Source organism: Rhinoraja longicauda, chromosome 1, assembly GCF_053455715.1.
Source record: "Rhinoraja longicauda isolate Sanriku21f chromosome 1, sRhiLon1.1, whole genome shotgun sequence".
Taxonomy (NCBI): Eukaryota; Metazoa; Chordata; class Chondrichthyes; order Rajiformes; family Arhynchobatidae; genus Rhinoraja; species Rhinoraja longicauda.
In genome coordinates this window covers 37504646-37521309 of record NC_135953.1, presented here as the reverse complement: position 1 = coordinate 37521309, position 16664 = coordinate 37504646, and the positions used below count along the sequence as shown (strand labels likewise).

Below are 16664 nucleotides of genomic sequence, written 5' to 3'. Positions count from 1 at the left end.
GAGATGCTGCCTGACCTGCTGAATTACTCCAGCTTTTTGTATCTATGTTGGGTTTAAACAGCATTTGCAGTTCCTTCCTACACTTTTTAAATTTATAAGCTCTAACCTGTTGTACTCGTGTATCTGCCAGGATGGCACGCAAAACCAGGTTTTTCATTTACCTTGGTACACATGACAACAATAAATTAATACCAACCACACTGCCTCATTTGAGTTACTTTTCCAGGGCTCTGACATCTGAACAGTCACCATAGAGAGAGGTCTGCACATCTAATGATGACCACAATGAATATGAAGTACAAAATACATAAAGGATGGGAAACACTTTGGGATGTCGTATTAATAAAATATAATTCATGAATTTGACAACCGCTTTCCTAAGACATTCCTAGTTCGCTAGTTTAGCAATAGTCATGTTGAAAAATGTATGTGGAAATTTGGCAAAATTGTTTCTTTCTGTCATCTTTGTTATGTGCCAAGATTTGAAGAGTAGCTAAAGCAACATAATGAAGATTTGGTGACACCTGTAAAATTGTACCGGTGCCTTGAAGTAACTTTGTAATTAAGTAACAAAATAGTAAGAAATGCCTGCAAAGCAGCAGTAAAATAACTCAAGGTCTTTTATTTATTTTCACTGGTCTTGGTACAGATGAACTGGTGAGCTTCTCTCAGTGCTTCCTGCATTTCTTGATATTGAGCAAGTTTACAAGCTTCATCTACATTTAACCAGCGGAATGCCTGGTGCTCATCCGAAAGTTTTATTTCTACATTACTGTCCTTTAGTTCTGCTAACCAATAGATAACAATTTTGGGTACATTTTTCACGTTGTATTTCATTTCTTTTTTGTACCCTTCAAGCAAATTGAAATCGTTGCTTTTTAGTCCTGCTTCTTCTTCGGTTTCACGAAGTGCCGTTTGAAGGTCATCCTCACCCTGATCAACGTGCCCTAGGTAAGAAACAAGACATATTACACTTCGTTCGCACTGCTCACCAAATTGTTTATCAATACAGCTTCATTTTATTTTACATTAAAACAAATAATTCTGGAAATGCTCAACAGGTCAAGTGACATCTGTAATGAAGGAAACAGAGCGAATATTAAAGGTTAACACCTTTGTTTGGACAGTTCTGCAACAAGCTGGATTGAAATTGATGGGTTTAATGTTGAATCCCGAGGTTTCTAATGTAGCTTAGTTGTAATGTGCTGTTTCTCAACCTCGGCATTAAATGTAATAATGCCCGTGAGAATAATTGCAAAAGGGCAACATAAATTTCAACTTGTTTGAGTAAACAAACATGAGATAAGTGTAAATAAACAGAACTGTGAGCACTGAAGACTTTGCTGCAGATAGCTCAGATTTTTCATGAATGGGAAAGAGTGACATGACACTTACCTGTCCCCAAACTTCCATCAACATTGTGAAGATACTTATATCATCTGATATCTTTGAATTTGATGCCATCTACTATGAACCATTGGTGTCCATGGACAAGAATAGCGAGGCTCATCAATCAATTGAAGAAACCTCAAGGTTCACAGCAGAGAGCAAAGCAAGCAAGATAAATTATACCATCTATTTTTAAATATGAGGATACAGGTCAATGAACCCAAATTCATATTTGTACTAATCTCTGGTCAGATTTGATGGCAAGGATTTCAGCAACAGGAGAAAAAATGGATAATTTTCAGATTGGCAATCTATAACCATTGAGGTGCAACAAAGATTTGTGCTGGAACTTCAGCTATGTGCAAATTATAATAATGACGGGTGAAGGGATTGGTGTTGTTGCTGGCAGTTCAAAGATAGGTTGGAAAGCAAGTAGTGTGAAAGACGCAACAAAAATGGATTAAACAAGTGGGTAAAAAGAATTGGCAGATGGCATATATGGAGAAACAGGAGCTTATCAAATTTTGTAGGAAGAAAATCAGAATCCTGTTTCATTGCAATGCAGCAATACATTGGTTTCTGGTTGCCCTCAGACATGAAGCACAGATTAGCATTCAAGAATAGCAAATAACTAGGAAGATAAATGGGATATTTGCTTTCATTGCAAAGTATAAAAGGTAGAGGTCTATATGCGGCTGTTGAGACCACATCTGGAATACTGCATCCAGTTCAGTTTCCCATGCTACCACTAGAGGGAGCTTGTCGAAGAAGAGTACTTTTGTTACTCGGTGCTATTATCTGGAATTTATGCTGTACTGAATAGAATATAATAATAAGTTCTGAAATATATTCTATTATATAGAATATAATAATAAGTTCTGAAATATCTGACCAATTTAACACCAAAATCTAGAAGTTTCTGTCAGTGATGATTTTCTGTAGTTCCAAGGGTTGCATTATTGAACCTTAATCAACAAATTGATGATGCAGTTTCTTGCCCAGAGTAAGGGAATCGAGGACCTGAGGACATAGGTTCAAGGTGAAGGGGAAAAGATTTAATAGGAATCCTGGGAGTAACTTTTTCCACACAAAGGGTGGTGGGTGTATGGAACAAGCTGCCAGAGGAGGTAGTTGAGGCTGAGACTCATTTAAGAATCAGTTAGACAGATAAATGGATAGGACAGATTTGGAGCGATATGGGCCAAGCGCAGGCAGGTGGTACTGGTATAGCTGGGACATGTTGGCCAGTGTGGGCAAGTTGGGCCGAAGGGCCTGTTTCCACACTGTATCACTCTATGACTCTATGATAGGTACATTAACAATGTGCCACTCATCTGGCCAGTAAACCCCAATGAAAATATTCAATCTTGTTGAATGACACAAAGCTGCAACTGTTGCTTGAACTCACTGACCCTAATAAACAAAATTCACAATTGGGGTATCAAGATTGTCCACTCTTTCAAAGTTTTACGGTCTGTAAGATAATAAATACATGCCATCAGTGACGGTCTGTCTGTCTATTTTGTTATTTTTAGTGCGTTTTAAAAATCTGTGTTAATGTTCTCCGGTTTGTTTCATGTGGGGGGTGGGGGAGGGGGTCGGGGGAAACTTTTTTTCAATCTCTTACCTTGCCGGAGATGCGATTGTTTTCCGGATCGTATCTCCGGTCACTCTGCGGCCTAATATCATGGAACCGGTGGCCTTGCTCGAGACTGACTTTAAGCCCCATCGAGGGGCAGTGGACTTACCATCGGAGTCTGCGATCCCTTGCCTGGGATCGATGCTCCAACCGCAGCCTGTGGACTTCAAAATCGATGAGCTCGCAGTCTCGGGTAGAGACCGATGTCAGGAAGCTTGTGTGTTCTGTTGCTTTTTATTGGTATGACTGCATGGCCAATCAAATGCCTCGTATGTTGCAAAACATACTTGGCTAATAAAGTATGATTATGATTATTAAATCTTGATGGTTTTTCTATTTCTGTGTTGACCTAATTTTAATTGTTCATTCTGTAGTTTGTAAATATCTTATCTATTAAAAAGTAAAAGTCTTTGCTTTCTGGCTAATAAAGATTTCAAACCAAAAATCAAGTTCATGGTCTACCAAGCAGCAGTGAGCCCTCTACTCTATGCGTTTGAGTAATGGACAATCTACAGTTGCCCCCACAAATCGTTGGAGGATTACCATGAAAGCAGTTGTTGTAAACCCCCCCACCCCTCCCATTGGTAGAATGGGTAAAACTAATGTCATTATCTTCTCTCTGGCCAACACCAAGGGTACAACCAGTTCTCTTGTGGACAGGTCACTTAGCTCTGCCTGATGTCAGACACCCAAGATAAGCACTCCACTCTGTCATGGCAAGGGATCCCAGGACAAAGAAACACTTCATGAATGTAGAGATCTGAGAAAACTGAAAATATAACATTACGATAGAATTCTATAAATCCTTAGAATGTAACAATTCAAAATGGGGATGAAACGCAAATTCAGGATGGTACCGAGCATCTCAGGTCTCCACAACAAGGCTTGCATTTATTTCAAGAGGGCTAGAATACAAAAATAGGTTGATAATGCTGAGGCTCTATAAGACAATGGTCAGGCTGCATTTGGAGTATTGTGAGCAATTTGGGCACCATATCTGAGGAAGGATGTACTGGCTCTGGAGAGGGTCCAGAGGTTTACAAGAATGATCCCAGGAATGAGTGGGTTAACTTATGATGAGCATTTGACAGCACTGGACCTGTACTCACTGGAGTTTAGATGAGGGGGGATCTCATTGAAACTTACTGAATAGTTAAAGGCTTGGATAGAGTGGATGTGGAGAGGATGTTTCCCTAGTGTGAGAGTCTAAGACCAGATGTCATAGGCTCAGAATTAAAGGACATTACTTTAGGAAGGAGATGGGGAGGAATTTCTTTAGTCAGAGGGTAACCTTATGCAGAGGCCATGGTCAAACAGCAGGAAAAGAAAACACACAAGCATGAGGTGTAATACCTGCCCCTTCTTTCTTGACTGTGCAAGGAACTAAACAACCCAATCGTCTTAGCATTGAATTTTCCAATTTCAGGTAACCCACGCTCCCTAGTCCTCTTCTTCCACACTCACCTGTCTACCTAGAGTTCTTCTCCCTCTGTTCACCTTTCTCATCCGTGCTTCTCCTCTCACCAAGCTCCTATAAATCCCTCAACTGGCTCCAGCCTCCATCTCCAATTCTACTCCTATCTTTTATGATCTCACCCCTCCCACGCACTGTTTTGTGCTGGTAATCCTTCGTCTCCCGCCTCGGCCCATTCTTTTGCCTCCATTCTGCTTTTTTGTTTTGTTCCAGATTTCAGCCTCTTTTCTCATCACACAGATCCCCACCTGCCCGCTCAAGCAGCCTCATCTGTGGCAGAACTTGACTTCACGTGTTGTTTCAGGACCTACAGAACTGGAGTGGGGACTGAAGTAAGTGAAGAGTTAGATGTGGCCCCTTGTGGCTAAAGGGATCAGGAGGGGGGGGGGGGGTATGGAGAGAAGGCAGGTACGGGATACTGAGTTGGATGATCAGCCATGATCATATTGAATGGCGGTGCAGGCTCGAAGGGCCGAATGGCCTACTCCTGCACCTATTTTCTATGTCTATGTTTCTATCCCCGAACACACAGGACTGTCCAAGTAAGAACAGCGCCCCAGTCCCACCTTTAGGTGGCGTCCAATGATGTCGCCCGTAAGAAGTTTGCAAGAGTAGGAACTCGATTGCTTCGGTTTTGGAAGAGCAGGAACTCGATTGCTTCCGGTATAACCTCCTGAATATGATCAATCCACAGGCCCTGAGAGTCATGACTGATGCCCCCCGGGTCTCCTTCAACACGCAGGGTGATTAGCAGCGGCAGCGATCAATGAGCCACTAAAAGAGTCAACCCTCCACTTCTTTGCGTCACGATGCGGATGCAACGGAACCCCCCATTGGATTCAAAGTTAGCATCCCTGAGCTTTGACTATAAAGCCTCTGGTTTACGGATATCTTTCTCCTTCAGGCACCATTGGCCCACTTTCCCAAACGCTCACTGTCTTTGTCAAACGGAAGGTAGACACAAAGTGCCGGAGTAACTCAAAGCGGACGGGCAGTGTCTCTGGAGAGAAGGAATGGGCGACCCTTCGCCTTCGGGTCGAGAACCTTCAGACGGGCATCGTTCCTGGCCCATCCTGTTATAAAAGCTCTGATTGGCCGGCGCTAACTGCCGGGCAACGTGATTGGCTGATGATCGGATGTCCGCCGATCGCTCCGCGTTGATTGGTCACAAGGGGCGGGAGGGTGCGGCCTCACCGCTCTCGCCGCTGATTGGCCAGTGAATGCGCGGCAGATAGCGCGGGCGCTGGGTGCGTGGCTTTGAAACGGTCTGCGGCGTTGCCATGGGTTTCAGTGGCGCCCCGGCCCCGGCGGGACAAGGCAGGATGAGAGGCTGCTCTGAGGCCGGTATGTCGTGCTCGCTAAAGTCACCGAATACCGATTCAACTTAGAGTTTCTGTGATAGCTACGATATTGTGTAAGATTTTGTGACCGAATGAGTCTCAAATTATAGTTGAAGGAACATTTGTTCCAAATGTCATTGTTATCTTTTAACCCTGCTTATTTGTATCTCAATGTAAATATATTGCGTTTTTAAAAAAAGTTTTAATTTTTTTAACTTCTGGTTTGTTTATTATATTCCCCGTTGAGTGATGTGTTTGCAAACCTGCTATGCTGCTGCAGCAAATAAGAATTTAAGTGTTCCATTTCAGAACATGACAATAAAACGTTCTTGATAGTACACTCAAAATAATATAAATATTAGATTCGATGTATCAAGCGGGTTCAAATTCGATATGTGCATTAACATAGAAAATGTCCTTCGAGCCAGCATTGTGATCATGGTTGATCATCCACAATCAGTAACCTGTGCCTGCCTTCTCCCCATATCCCCCGATTCCACTAGCCCCTAGAGCTCCATCTAACTTTCTTTTAAATTCATTCAGCGAATTGGCCTCCACTGCCCTCAGTGGCAGAGAATTCCACAAATTCACAACTCTGGGTGCAAACGTTTTTTTTCACCTCAGTTTTAAATGGCTTCCCCTTTATTCTTAGACTGTGGACCCTGGTTCGAGACTCCCCCAACATTGGGAATATTTTTCCTGCATCTAGTTTGTCCAGTCCTTTCATAATTTTATATGACTCTATAAGATCCCCTCTCATCCTTCCAAACTCCAGTGAATACAAGCCCAGTCTTTACAATCTTTCCTCCTATGACAGTCCTGCCATCCTGGGAATTAATCTTGTGAACCTACGCTGCTCTGCCTCAATAGCAAGGATGTCCTTCCTCAAATTAGGAGACCAAAACTGCACACAATACTCCGGATGTGGTCTCACCAGGGCCTTATACAACTGCAGAAGGAGTGTAAGAAAATAACTGCAGATGAGGAGAAATAACAGAGGGGGAGCATCCTCTTGTTATGAAGGTACAGCTTTCTTCACTGCCTACCGTACCTGCACGCTTACTTTCAGTGACTGGTGTACAAGGACACCTGGGTCTCGTTGCATTTCCCCATTACCTAATCTGACACCATTGAGATAATAATCTACCTCCCTGTTTTTGCCGCCAAAGTGGATAACCTCACATTTATCTACATTTTACTGCATCTGCCATGCATCTGCCCACTCGCTCAACTTGTCCAAGTCACTCTGCAACCTCCTAACATCCTCTTCGCGGTTCACACTGCCACCCAGCTTTGTGTCATCTGCAAACTTGCTAGTATTACTTCTGATTCCATCCTCCAAATCATTAATATATATTGTAAATAGTTGCGCCCCCAGCACCGAGCCTCGCGGCACTCCACTCACAACTGCCTGGCCATTCTGGAAAGGACCTGTTTATTCCTACTCTGCTTCCTGTCTGCCAACCAATTTTCTATCCATGTCAATACCCTACCCCCAATACCATGTGCTCTAATTTTGCCCACCAATCTCCTGTGTGGGACCTTCACAAAGGCTTTCTGATAGTCCAGATAAACTACATCCACTGGCTCTCCTTCATCCATTTTACTTGTCACATCCTCAAAAAATTCCAGAAGATTAGTCAAGCAGGATTTCCCCTTCATAAATCCATGTTGACTTGGACCAATCCTTTTACTGCTATCCAAATGTGCCGTTATTACCTCTTTAATAATTGACTCCAGCATCATCCCCACCACCGATGTCAGGCTAACTTGTCTATAATTCCCTGTTTTCTCTCTCACTCCTTTCTTGAAAAGTGGAATAACATTAGCTACCCTCCAAATCACAGGAGCTGATCCTAAATCTTTCGAACATTGGAAAATGATCTCCAATGCATACACAATTTCTAGAGCCACCTCCTTTAGTACCCTGGGATGCAGACCATCAGCCCTGGGGATTTATCAGCCTTCAGTCCTATCAGTCTACCCAATACTATTTCTCGCCTAATGCAAATTTCTTTCAGTTCCTCTGTCCTCTAGTACATCTGGGAGATTGTTTGTGTCTTCCTTAGTGAAGACAGATCGGAAATACCTGTTCAACTCTTCTGCCATTTCCTTGTTACCCATAATAATTTCACCTGTTTCTGCCTTCAAGAGACCCACATTTGTCTTTACTTGAATAAAGTTGATACACAAAACAATACCGAACAAACTGTTTACTCACTATTCCTCTTTGCAGTTGTATCAGACGTTGGTGAGACTGCATTTAGAATATTGCGTTCAGTTCTGGGCACCATCTTATAGGAAAGATATTGTCAAGCTTGAAAGGGTTCAGAAAAGATTTATGATATTGCCAGGACCAGAGGGTGTGAGCTATAGGGAGAGGTTGAGTAGGCTGGGTCTCTATTCCATGGAGCGCAGGAGGATGAGGGGAGATCTTATAGAGGTGTACAAAATCATGAGAGGAATAGATCGGGTAGATGCACAGAGTCTTTTGCCCAGAGTAGGGGAATCAAGGACCAGAGGACATAGGTTCAAGGTGAAGGGGAAAAGATTTAATAGGAATCCGAGGGGTAACCTTTCCACACAAAGGGTGGTGGGTATATGGAACAAGCTGCCAGAGCAGGAAGTTGAGGCTGGGACTTTCCCTTTGTTTAAGAAAGAATTAGACAGGTACATGGATAGGGCAGGTTTGGAGGGATATGGCCCAAGCGCAGGCAAGTAGGACCAGTGTAGCTGGGACATTGTTGGCGAGTTGGGCCGAAAGGCCTATTTCCACACTGTATCACTCTATAACTCTATGACTCTTTAGTATTTAAACTAAATTGAACTGTGATATTTGGAAGTTTTCTTCCAATATGTTATCTTCCAATTATCACATATTTTCAAGAGAGAGTTAAATTTAGCTGTGAGGGCTAAATGAATCAAGAGATATGGGGAAAAAACAGGAACGGAGTATTGATTTTAGACGATCAACCATGATCATATTGAATGGCGGTGCTGGCTCGAAGGGCTGAATACCTTACGCCTGCACCTATTTTGCTATAAATGTAAATTAAGAAACTTAAATCTGTAAAAAAGTGATTTGTTTTACAAAAAAGTTTACATTTTAGCAAGATTACACAGCTGGCTAATATGTGATTTCAGCCTAAGAAATAAGTTGTTTGTACTTAAGTGATTCAGTTTTATAAAATGCAGTCAACAAATTTTATGTACAGTTAGTTATTCACAAAATGCTGGAGTAACTCAGCGGGTCAGGCAGCATCTCAGAGAAGGAATGGGTGACGTTTCGGGTCGAGACCCTTCTTCAGACTGATGTCAGGGGGGCGGGACAAAGGAAGGATATAGGTGGAGACAGGAAGATAGAGGGAGATCTGGGAAGGAGGAGGGGAAGAGAGGGACAGAGGAACTATCTAAAGTTGGAGAAGTCGATGTTCATACCACTGGGCTGCAAGCTGCCCAGGCGAAATATGAGGTGCTGTTCCTCCAATTTCCAGTGGGCCTCACTATGGCACTGGAGGAGGCCCATGACAGAAAGGTCAGACTGGGATTGGGAGGGGTTGAAGTGCTCAGCCACCGGGAGATCAATCTTTCCAGGTGAGACAGAGGTTCACCTGCACCTCCTCCAACCTCATCTATTGCATCCGCTGCTCGAGATGTCAACTTATTTACATCAGCGAAACCAAACGCATGCTCGGCGATCGTTTCGCTCAATGCCTTCGCTCAGTCCGCCTTAACCAACCTGATCTCCCAGTGGCTGAGCATTTCAACTGATGCTGCCTGACCTGCTGAGTTACTCCAGCATTATGTGATGCTGATTTGTGGTGTTTCCTTTATCTTTAGAAGTTCAGAACCGTTGCATTTGATCCTCTCCTGTTGTGCTGTTTGCAAAATATTGCCGCAGTTGGCACCATTTTTGTGACATGAGAGACTTTATCAAATTCCTCATTAAAATCCATGTATAACATCCACTGTTCTACCCTCATCAATCACCTTTATCACCTCCTCCAAAAATTCAATCAAGTCTAAGACTTGCGGATGATGCCATGCTGGCGATCCCTAATTAGCCCATACTCTTCTAAATGTGAGTAAATCCTATCCCAAAGAATCCTCCCTGGGATTAAAATAAATGACTATTGCACTCTACTTTTTTCGGGATATTTTAATTGTTTGTGATGTGATTGAATATGAAGTTCATTGATCTAACTAATTTTTATTTATCCAGCAGTACTATAAATTTGTGATGATGTCTTCATGTCTCTACGAATGCCTGCGTGAAGCAAGACTGCAACAGTATTACACTAATTTTACTGCAATGGGTATTTTTAAGTCTCAGGAGCTGGCTAAACTAACCATAAATGATTATTCTTTGTTCGGGATTCACAACCTGCAGGATCAAAAACGTTTGTTCCAGCTCATTCAAATCATTAAAGCTGTACAGGAAGAGGAGCATGATCATATTGCAAATATGGAACACACTCAAGCAGGCTCACGTAACTTTTGTGTGGAGAAGGTTAAGCCTGGTCCTCGACGACATTTGGACTTTGATTCCTCGACTGGTATCAGTGGGGCTCCTAGCTCCAGCGGTAATCCAAAGTTATCATCCGCTGCTAGTCAGTGTTCAGCTTCTGGATTATTGAAAACTCCTTCACCTGTTAACCAACTATCTGCCAGATCAGATCTAAAGGAAATACAATCGCTTCCTGAGGGAGGAGCAAAGGATTGTAGCAAGGATGAGACCCAAAACACACACATGATTTTGCACATTTCAGGATATAATTATGGACTGCCTTGTGCTGCCTTAAGGTATTTCAATGAATATTTCAACATTACATCATGTGCTTGTTAGTTTTTAAGAACTTTCACAAAATATAGTGAAGCCAAAATGCAATTATAAATATAATATTGCGGGGAAAAATAATGTATTGAAATACTGACTGCTTCATTGCAGATATGTTTTGAATTGAATCTAAGTATGATCGATGTTTATGGTCTGGTGGTACTGTTTAAAATAAGTGACTGCGATTTGAGAACAAATTCTACGGGCACGGTCCTCAGGTGTGTACTTTGAGTAAGACAATTAGTTTTTTTTATAGTTTATTAGTTAAATCGAGTTAATTTACTTCAACATTCACTTTAGATTTCAGTTCAGGTGATAAACAAGCAAACTTGTGTGGGGGAGAGCGATATTTGTGGTGCGGAGGAGAGTGGTATTTGGTGAGCCTGTTGCTATCAGTGGCTCAATAATTTAAGTCGGGTAATTTGACTGATGGCACTTGAGGGTGTGAATGTAGATTCCAAGAGCTTGCTGGTCTTAAGTATGTGCAGTCATAGTAACGAGCAATGTAATACTGGCATTGGATTGAAAATATCATACCACAGTTCAAAATCGACATCCGTAGAAAGCATGTAGCTGATTTGGAAAATATTTTAAGTTAAGTTTCTGCTTAAAAATGTCTCTAAAGGTGAGAAAATGCAACATAGCTGAGAGGATTGTGCATCCTGTGCCATGTGAGAAATTATGGATACTTCCAGTGAACTTGACAACCACGTGCAAGAAATGTCTCCATTTGCAGCAACTTGAATGTTGGGTTTTGACATGTGAGCAGCAAGTTTGAATCACGGTGATGCATCAATGAGCTTGACAACTTTGGGATAGCTCGTTTATGGAGGAAGACTCGTGTGCAGACAGAGGGGAGCAGAGCAAGCATCCATTGTGTTACTTTTGCTCTAACAGGTTTTTATTTCCTTCTGTGTTTTGGATTCCAGTGAGGGTAATGTACAGAAATGTGAATGTGGCACTGAGCATGTCAGCTGCACACGAGGAGAAGAACAACAAGAGTGCAATAGTTCTTTGAGATTCGGTAGATGTGGTCAGAGGTGGGGTTTCATGCTCGTAAATTGCCTGCCTGGTACCAGGCTTGGAGATGGCTTTCGTCATGAAGTATTGTCATAGTGGAGTTTGTTGGTGAGTCGGGGACGAAGGTGGATGGGAGCCAGAGAGGAGAGTTAGGAGGAATCGAAACAGAGCTGGAAGAGGAACATGCAAATATAATAAACAAAATAGATAAATAGTTAAAATATTCAAGCAGAAAAATTTGTCTAGAATATAAATAAAAACATTAAAAGGCCGACATGGAAAGATAGAAACATAGAAAATAGGTGCGGGAGTAGGCCATTCAGCCCTTCGAGCCAGCACCGCCATTCAATATGATCATGGCTGATCATCCAAAATCAGTACCCTGTTCTGGCTTTTTCCCCATATCCCTTGATTCCCTTAGCCCTCGGAGCTAAATCTAACTCTCTCTTGAAAACATCCAGTGAATTAGCCTCCACTGCCTTCTGTGGCAGAGAATTCCACAGATACAACTCTCTGGGTGAAAATGTTTTTCCTCGTCTCAGTCCTAAATGACCTACCCCTTATTCTTAAACTGTGACCCCTGGTTTTGGACTCCCCCAACATCGGGAACATTTTTCCTGCATCTACCATGTCCAATCCTCTAAGAATTTTACATATTTCTATAAGATCCCTTCTCATCCTTCTAAATTTCAGTGAATACAAGCCAAGTCAACCCATTCATTAAAGGCAATGTGTCTAAGTGCATGTTGTATTTGCAACATGGTGGATGATTTAACAGCACAAGTAGTCAGAAATGAATATAATAATAATAATGATAATAATGCATTACATTTATATAGCGCTTTTCATATACTCAAAGACGCTTTACAGGGATTTAGAGAACATAGGGAAGTGAATAAATAGATAAATAAGTAAACGAACAGAGAAAAGAGACAGAAGGTGAGGTGACCTTCAGTGGTTGAAGGCAGTACTGAACAGGTGAGACTTCAGTGATGTTTTGAATGTGGTGAGTGAGGAGGGGTCTCTGACGGTTTGGGGTAGTGAGTTCCATAGGGTGGGAGCAGCGATGGAGAAAGCCCTGTCCCCCCAGGATCTGAGTTTGGTCCGGATGTGGGGGGATAGGAGATTGGCAGCAGCAGAGCGGAGGGTGCAGGTGGGAGTGTGCCTGTGGAGGAGGTCGGTCAGGTAGGATGGGGCCAGGTTATAGAGGGCTTTGTAGGTCATGAGGAGGATTTTGTACTGGATTCTCTGGGGGATGGGGAGCCAGTGGAGTTTGTAAAGGACGGGGGTGATATGGTCACGGATCGGGGTGTGGGTGAGTAGACGGGCAGCGGAGTTTTGAATGTATTGAAGTTTACTGATGATTTTTGAGGGTGCGCCATAGAGGAGGCTGTTGCAGTAGTCCAGACGGGAGGTGATGAAGGCGTGGATGAGGGTTTCTGCAGCTGTGGAGGAGAGGGATGGACGGAGACGGGCAATGTTTTTGAGGTGGAAGAAGGCTGTCTTTGTGATGTGTTTGATGTGTTTGTCGAAGGAGAGGGTTTGATCAAAGATGATTCCAAGATTCCGGATGTGAGGGGAGGCGGATACTGGGAGACCATCAATATTGAGGATGAAGTTTTGGGTGGATTTGGTGAGCGTTTTTGGACCAATCATGATGATTTCAGATTTGTTGCAGTTGAGTTTGAGGAAGTTTGATTAAAGCCAAGATTTTATTTCAGTGATGCAGTTTGTCAGTGTAGAGTGTGTGGTGGTGGAGATTGACTTGGTGGAGATGAGGAGCTGGATATCATCGGCGATGTATGATGTAACTGCTATTGCACAATTGTGGCTGCGTGGTGACTGATACTGGCAACTCAATATTCCAGGGCACTTGGAAGTACAGGCATAAAGAAAAAGGATGTGGGATAACATACTGTACTGAAGCCATCTCTTTTAATAAGGAATGACCAGTACAGTATTTAGAAAGGCATGGCAGTTAATAATATAGAATTACATCAGTTTGTGTGGAGCTAAACAACAGCCGGAAACAGAAAATATTGATGGGAATTGCATTTATTGTGATGAAGGACACAGTATAAAGGAATTTAGAGGTTCGTGATCTGGGGTAACAAGGGCTTTCATTCACATTTAGGCTGGGCAAATCAAATGAGTGCTACAATATAGAAGATAAATTTGACAATTCCTAGAATGCATGAAGGATGGATTTAAAAATGTGATGTGTGGAGGACCAAGTAACGAATAGTCTATTTTAGATTTGGTACTATGAAAAATGATTGTACTGGATAAAGACTAGACAAGAGACTGAAGGTACTGCAGTCTGGAACAAAAACCAAACTGATAGGTTAGGTTTAACGTTACTTATTATTGTCAAGTGCACAGTGAAAACCTTCGGTTTGCATGCTATCCAATCCAAAATCAGATAATATTATACATAAATACAATCAAGTCAAACTCAAGTACAATAGGTAGAGTGAAAGGAAAGATACAGAATTTCGTTCTCAACATTGTAATGCACCAGTTCCACAAACAAAGTCCAATGTCCACAATGGAGTAGAGATAAATTGGACAGTACCCTAGCTTATTCAGGATGATTCAGAAGGCTGATAAAAGAAGGGAAGAAGTTGTCCCTGAGACTGGTGGTGCCATTCTCAAGCTTCTGTATCTTCTGCCCAACAGGTGTGGAGAGGGGAAGGAATGACTAAGGTGGGAAAGGTCTTTGATTATGTTTGGTGCTTTCCTGTGAAGTGCAGGAGTCAACAGGTGGACGTCTGGCCTGTGTGATGAACTGAGCAGAATCTGTAACTCTCTGCAATTTCTTGTTGACTTGACTTGTTTGCAAATTAAGCTTTGGTTGATATTAAGGATGTAACTAGGAAAATTGACAGGGGAGAGCCGGTGAATGTGGTGTACCTCGACTTTCAGAAAGCCTTCGCCAAGGTCCCACATAGGAGATTAGAGCACATGGTATTGGGGGTAGGGTACTGACATGGATAGAAAATTGGTTGACAGACAGAAAGCAAAGAGTGGGGATAAATGGGTCCCTTTCAGAATGGCAGGCAGTGACTAGTGGGGTACCGCAAGGCTCGGTGCTGGGACCGCAGCTATTTACAATATACATTAATGACTTGGATGAAGGGATTAAAAGTACCATTAGCAAATTTGCAGATGATACAAAGCTGGATGGTAGTGTGAGCTGTGAGGAAGATGCTATGAGGTTGCAGGGCGACTTGGACAGGTTGTGTGAGTGGGCGGATGCATGGCAGATGCAGTTTAATGTGGAAAAGTGTGAGGTTATCCACTTTGGTGGTAAGAATAAGAAGGCAGATTATTATCTGAATGGTGTCAAGTTAGGAAAAGGGGACATACAACGAAATGTTGGTGTCCTAGTGCATCAGTCACTGAAAGGAAGCATGCAGGTACAGCAGGCAGTGAAGAAAGCCAATGGAATGTTGGCCTTCATAACAAGAGGAGTTGAGTATAGGAGCAAAGAGGTCCTTCTGGAGTTGTATAGGGCCCTAGTGAGATCGCACCTGGAGTACTGTGTGCAGTTTTGGTCTTCAAATTTGAGAAAGGATATTCTTGTTATTGAGGGCGTGCAGCATAGGTTTACTAGGTTAATTCCCGGAATGACAGGACTGTCATTTGTTGAAAGACTGGAGCGGCTAGGCGTCTTTACACAGGAATTTAGAAGGATGAGAGGGGATCTTATCGAAACATATAAGATTATTAAGGGGTTGGACACGTTAGAGGCAGGAAACATGTTCCCAATGTTGGGGGAGCCCAGAACCAGGGGCCACAGTTTAAGAATAAGGAGCAGGCCATTTAGAACAGAGATGAGGAAAAACGTTTTCAGTCAGAGTTGTAAATCTGTGGAATACACTGCCTCAGAAGGCAATGGAGTCCAATTCTCTGACTGCATTCAAGAGAGAGCTAGATAGAGGGCTTAAGGATAGCAGAGTCAGGGGGTATGGGGAGAAGTCAGGAACGTGGTACTGATTGAGAATGATCAGCCATGATCACATTGAATGGTGGTGTTGGCTCGAAGGGCCGAATGGCCTGCTCCTGCACTTATTGTCTATTGATATTAATATTACCAACGATCTGAAGTTGGGGACTAACCACATTGATGCAACAGCCATGAAGGCACACCAACACCTCTGCTTCCCTTGGGGACTGTAGTTTACCATGTCTCCAATGACTCAAACTTCTACAGATGCACCATAGAAAGCATACTGTTGGGTTACATCGGGGGCTTGTGGCATTGGGAACAGCTGTGCCCAAAACCACAAGAAATCGCAGAAAGTTGTGGATGTAGCCCAGTGCATCACACAGACCAGACTTTCCACCATTGACTCCATCTACACTTCACACTGCCTCGGAAAAGCAGCCAAAATAATTAAAGACTTGACCCATCCTGGCCATTTCTTCTCCCTGCTCTCTTCCGGCAGAAGGTACAAAAACATGAAAACGTACACAACCAGACTCGGGAACTATTTCCTCTGAAGATAGACACAAAATGCTGGAGTGACTCAGCGGGTCAGGCAGCATCTCTGGAGAAAAGGAATAGGTGACGTTTCGGGTCGAAACTGTTCTTCAGACTGAGTCGGGGAGAGGGAAACTAGTGGTATGAAAAGGTACTCTTTAATATTTGTAAATAAGCTGACAATACAATACACTATTGTTATTCAAATACAATTTGTTTTTAACTTGTGTATTACTCCATATCTTTCCAAATGCAAGTTCATTTTATCTCGGGAGATTGTCTCTAAGATTCTGACAATGAATTAACATACCTGTAGTCACCAGTTTTATACCTGTCTATTTTTGGACAGTAATTTTGGCCATTTTCCTGCCCTCTATATTCCTATTCATGAGGGATTAACAGATTGTAGATTAAACCTCCAGCACCTTCACCCTTATGCCCTTCACGCTATGGATGCACATCTATCATATGTGCTAGTT

The 16664-nt window shown here is 42.6% G+C and overlaps 2 protein-coding genes across 2 annotated transcripts in view; one reads left to right on the top strand and one right to left on the bottom strand.

Moving 5' to 3' along the window:
- Positions 1-621: 621 nt before the first annotated feature.
- On the bottom strand, positions 622-5563 carry nudt2 (nudix (nucleoside diphosphate linked moiety X)-type motif 2). Its single transcript, XM_078409785.1, has 2 exons — positions 5069-5563; positions 622-947 (listed from the first exon to the last, which is right to left on the bottom strand). The coding sequence occupies exons 1-2, from the start codon at positions 5208-5210 to the stop codon at positions 622-624; spliced, it is 468 nt and encodes a 155-aa protein (XP_078265911.1). The 5' UTR covers positions 5211-5563.
- Positions 5564-5763: 200 nt separating this feature from the next.
- Positions 5764-16664, top strand: part of LOC144599048 (kinesin-like protein KIF24) — a 61347-nt gene continuing 50446 nt past the window's right edge. The window contains exons 1-2 of the mRNA XM_078409774.1: positions 5764-5846; positions 10068-10645. Coding sequence (XP_078265900.1) covers positions 10083-10645 — 563 coding nt within the window. The 5' untranslated portion in view covers positions 5764-5846; positions 10068-10082. The remainder of the gene's footprint in view (positions 5847-10067; positions 10646-16664) is intronic.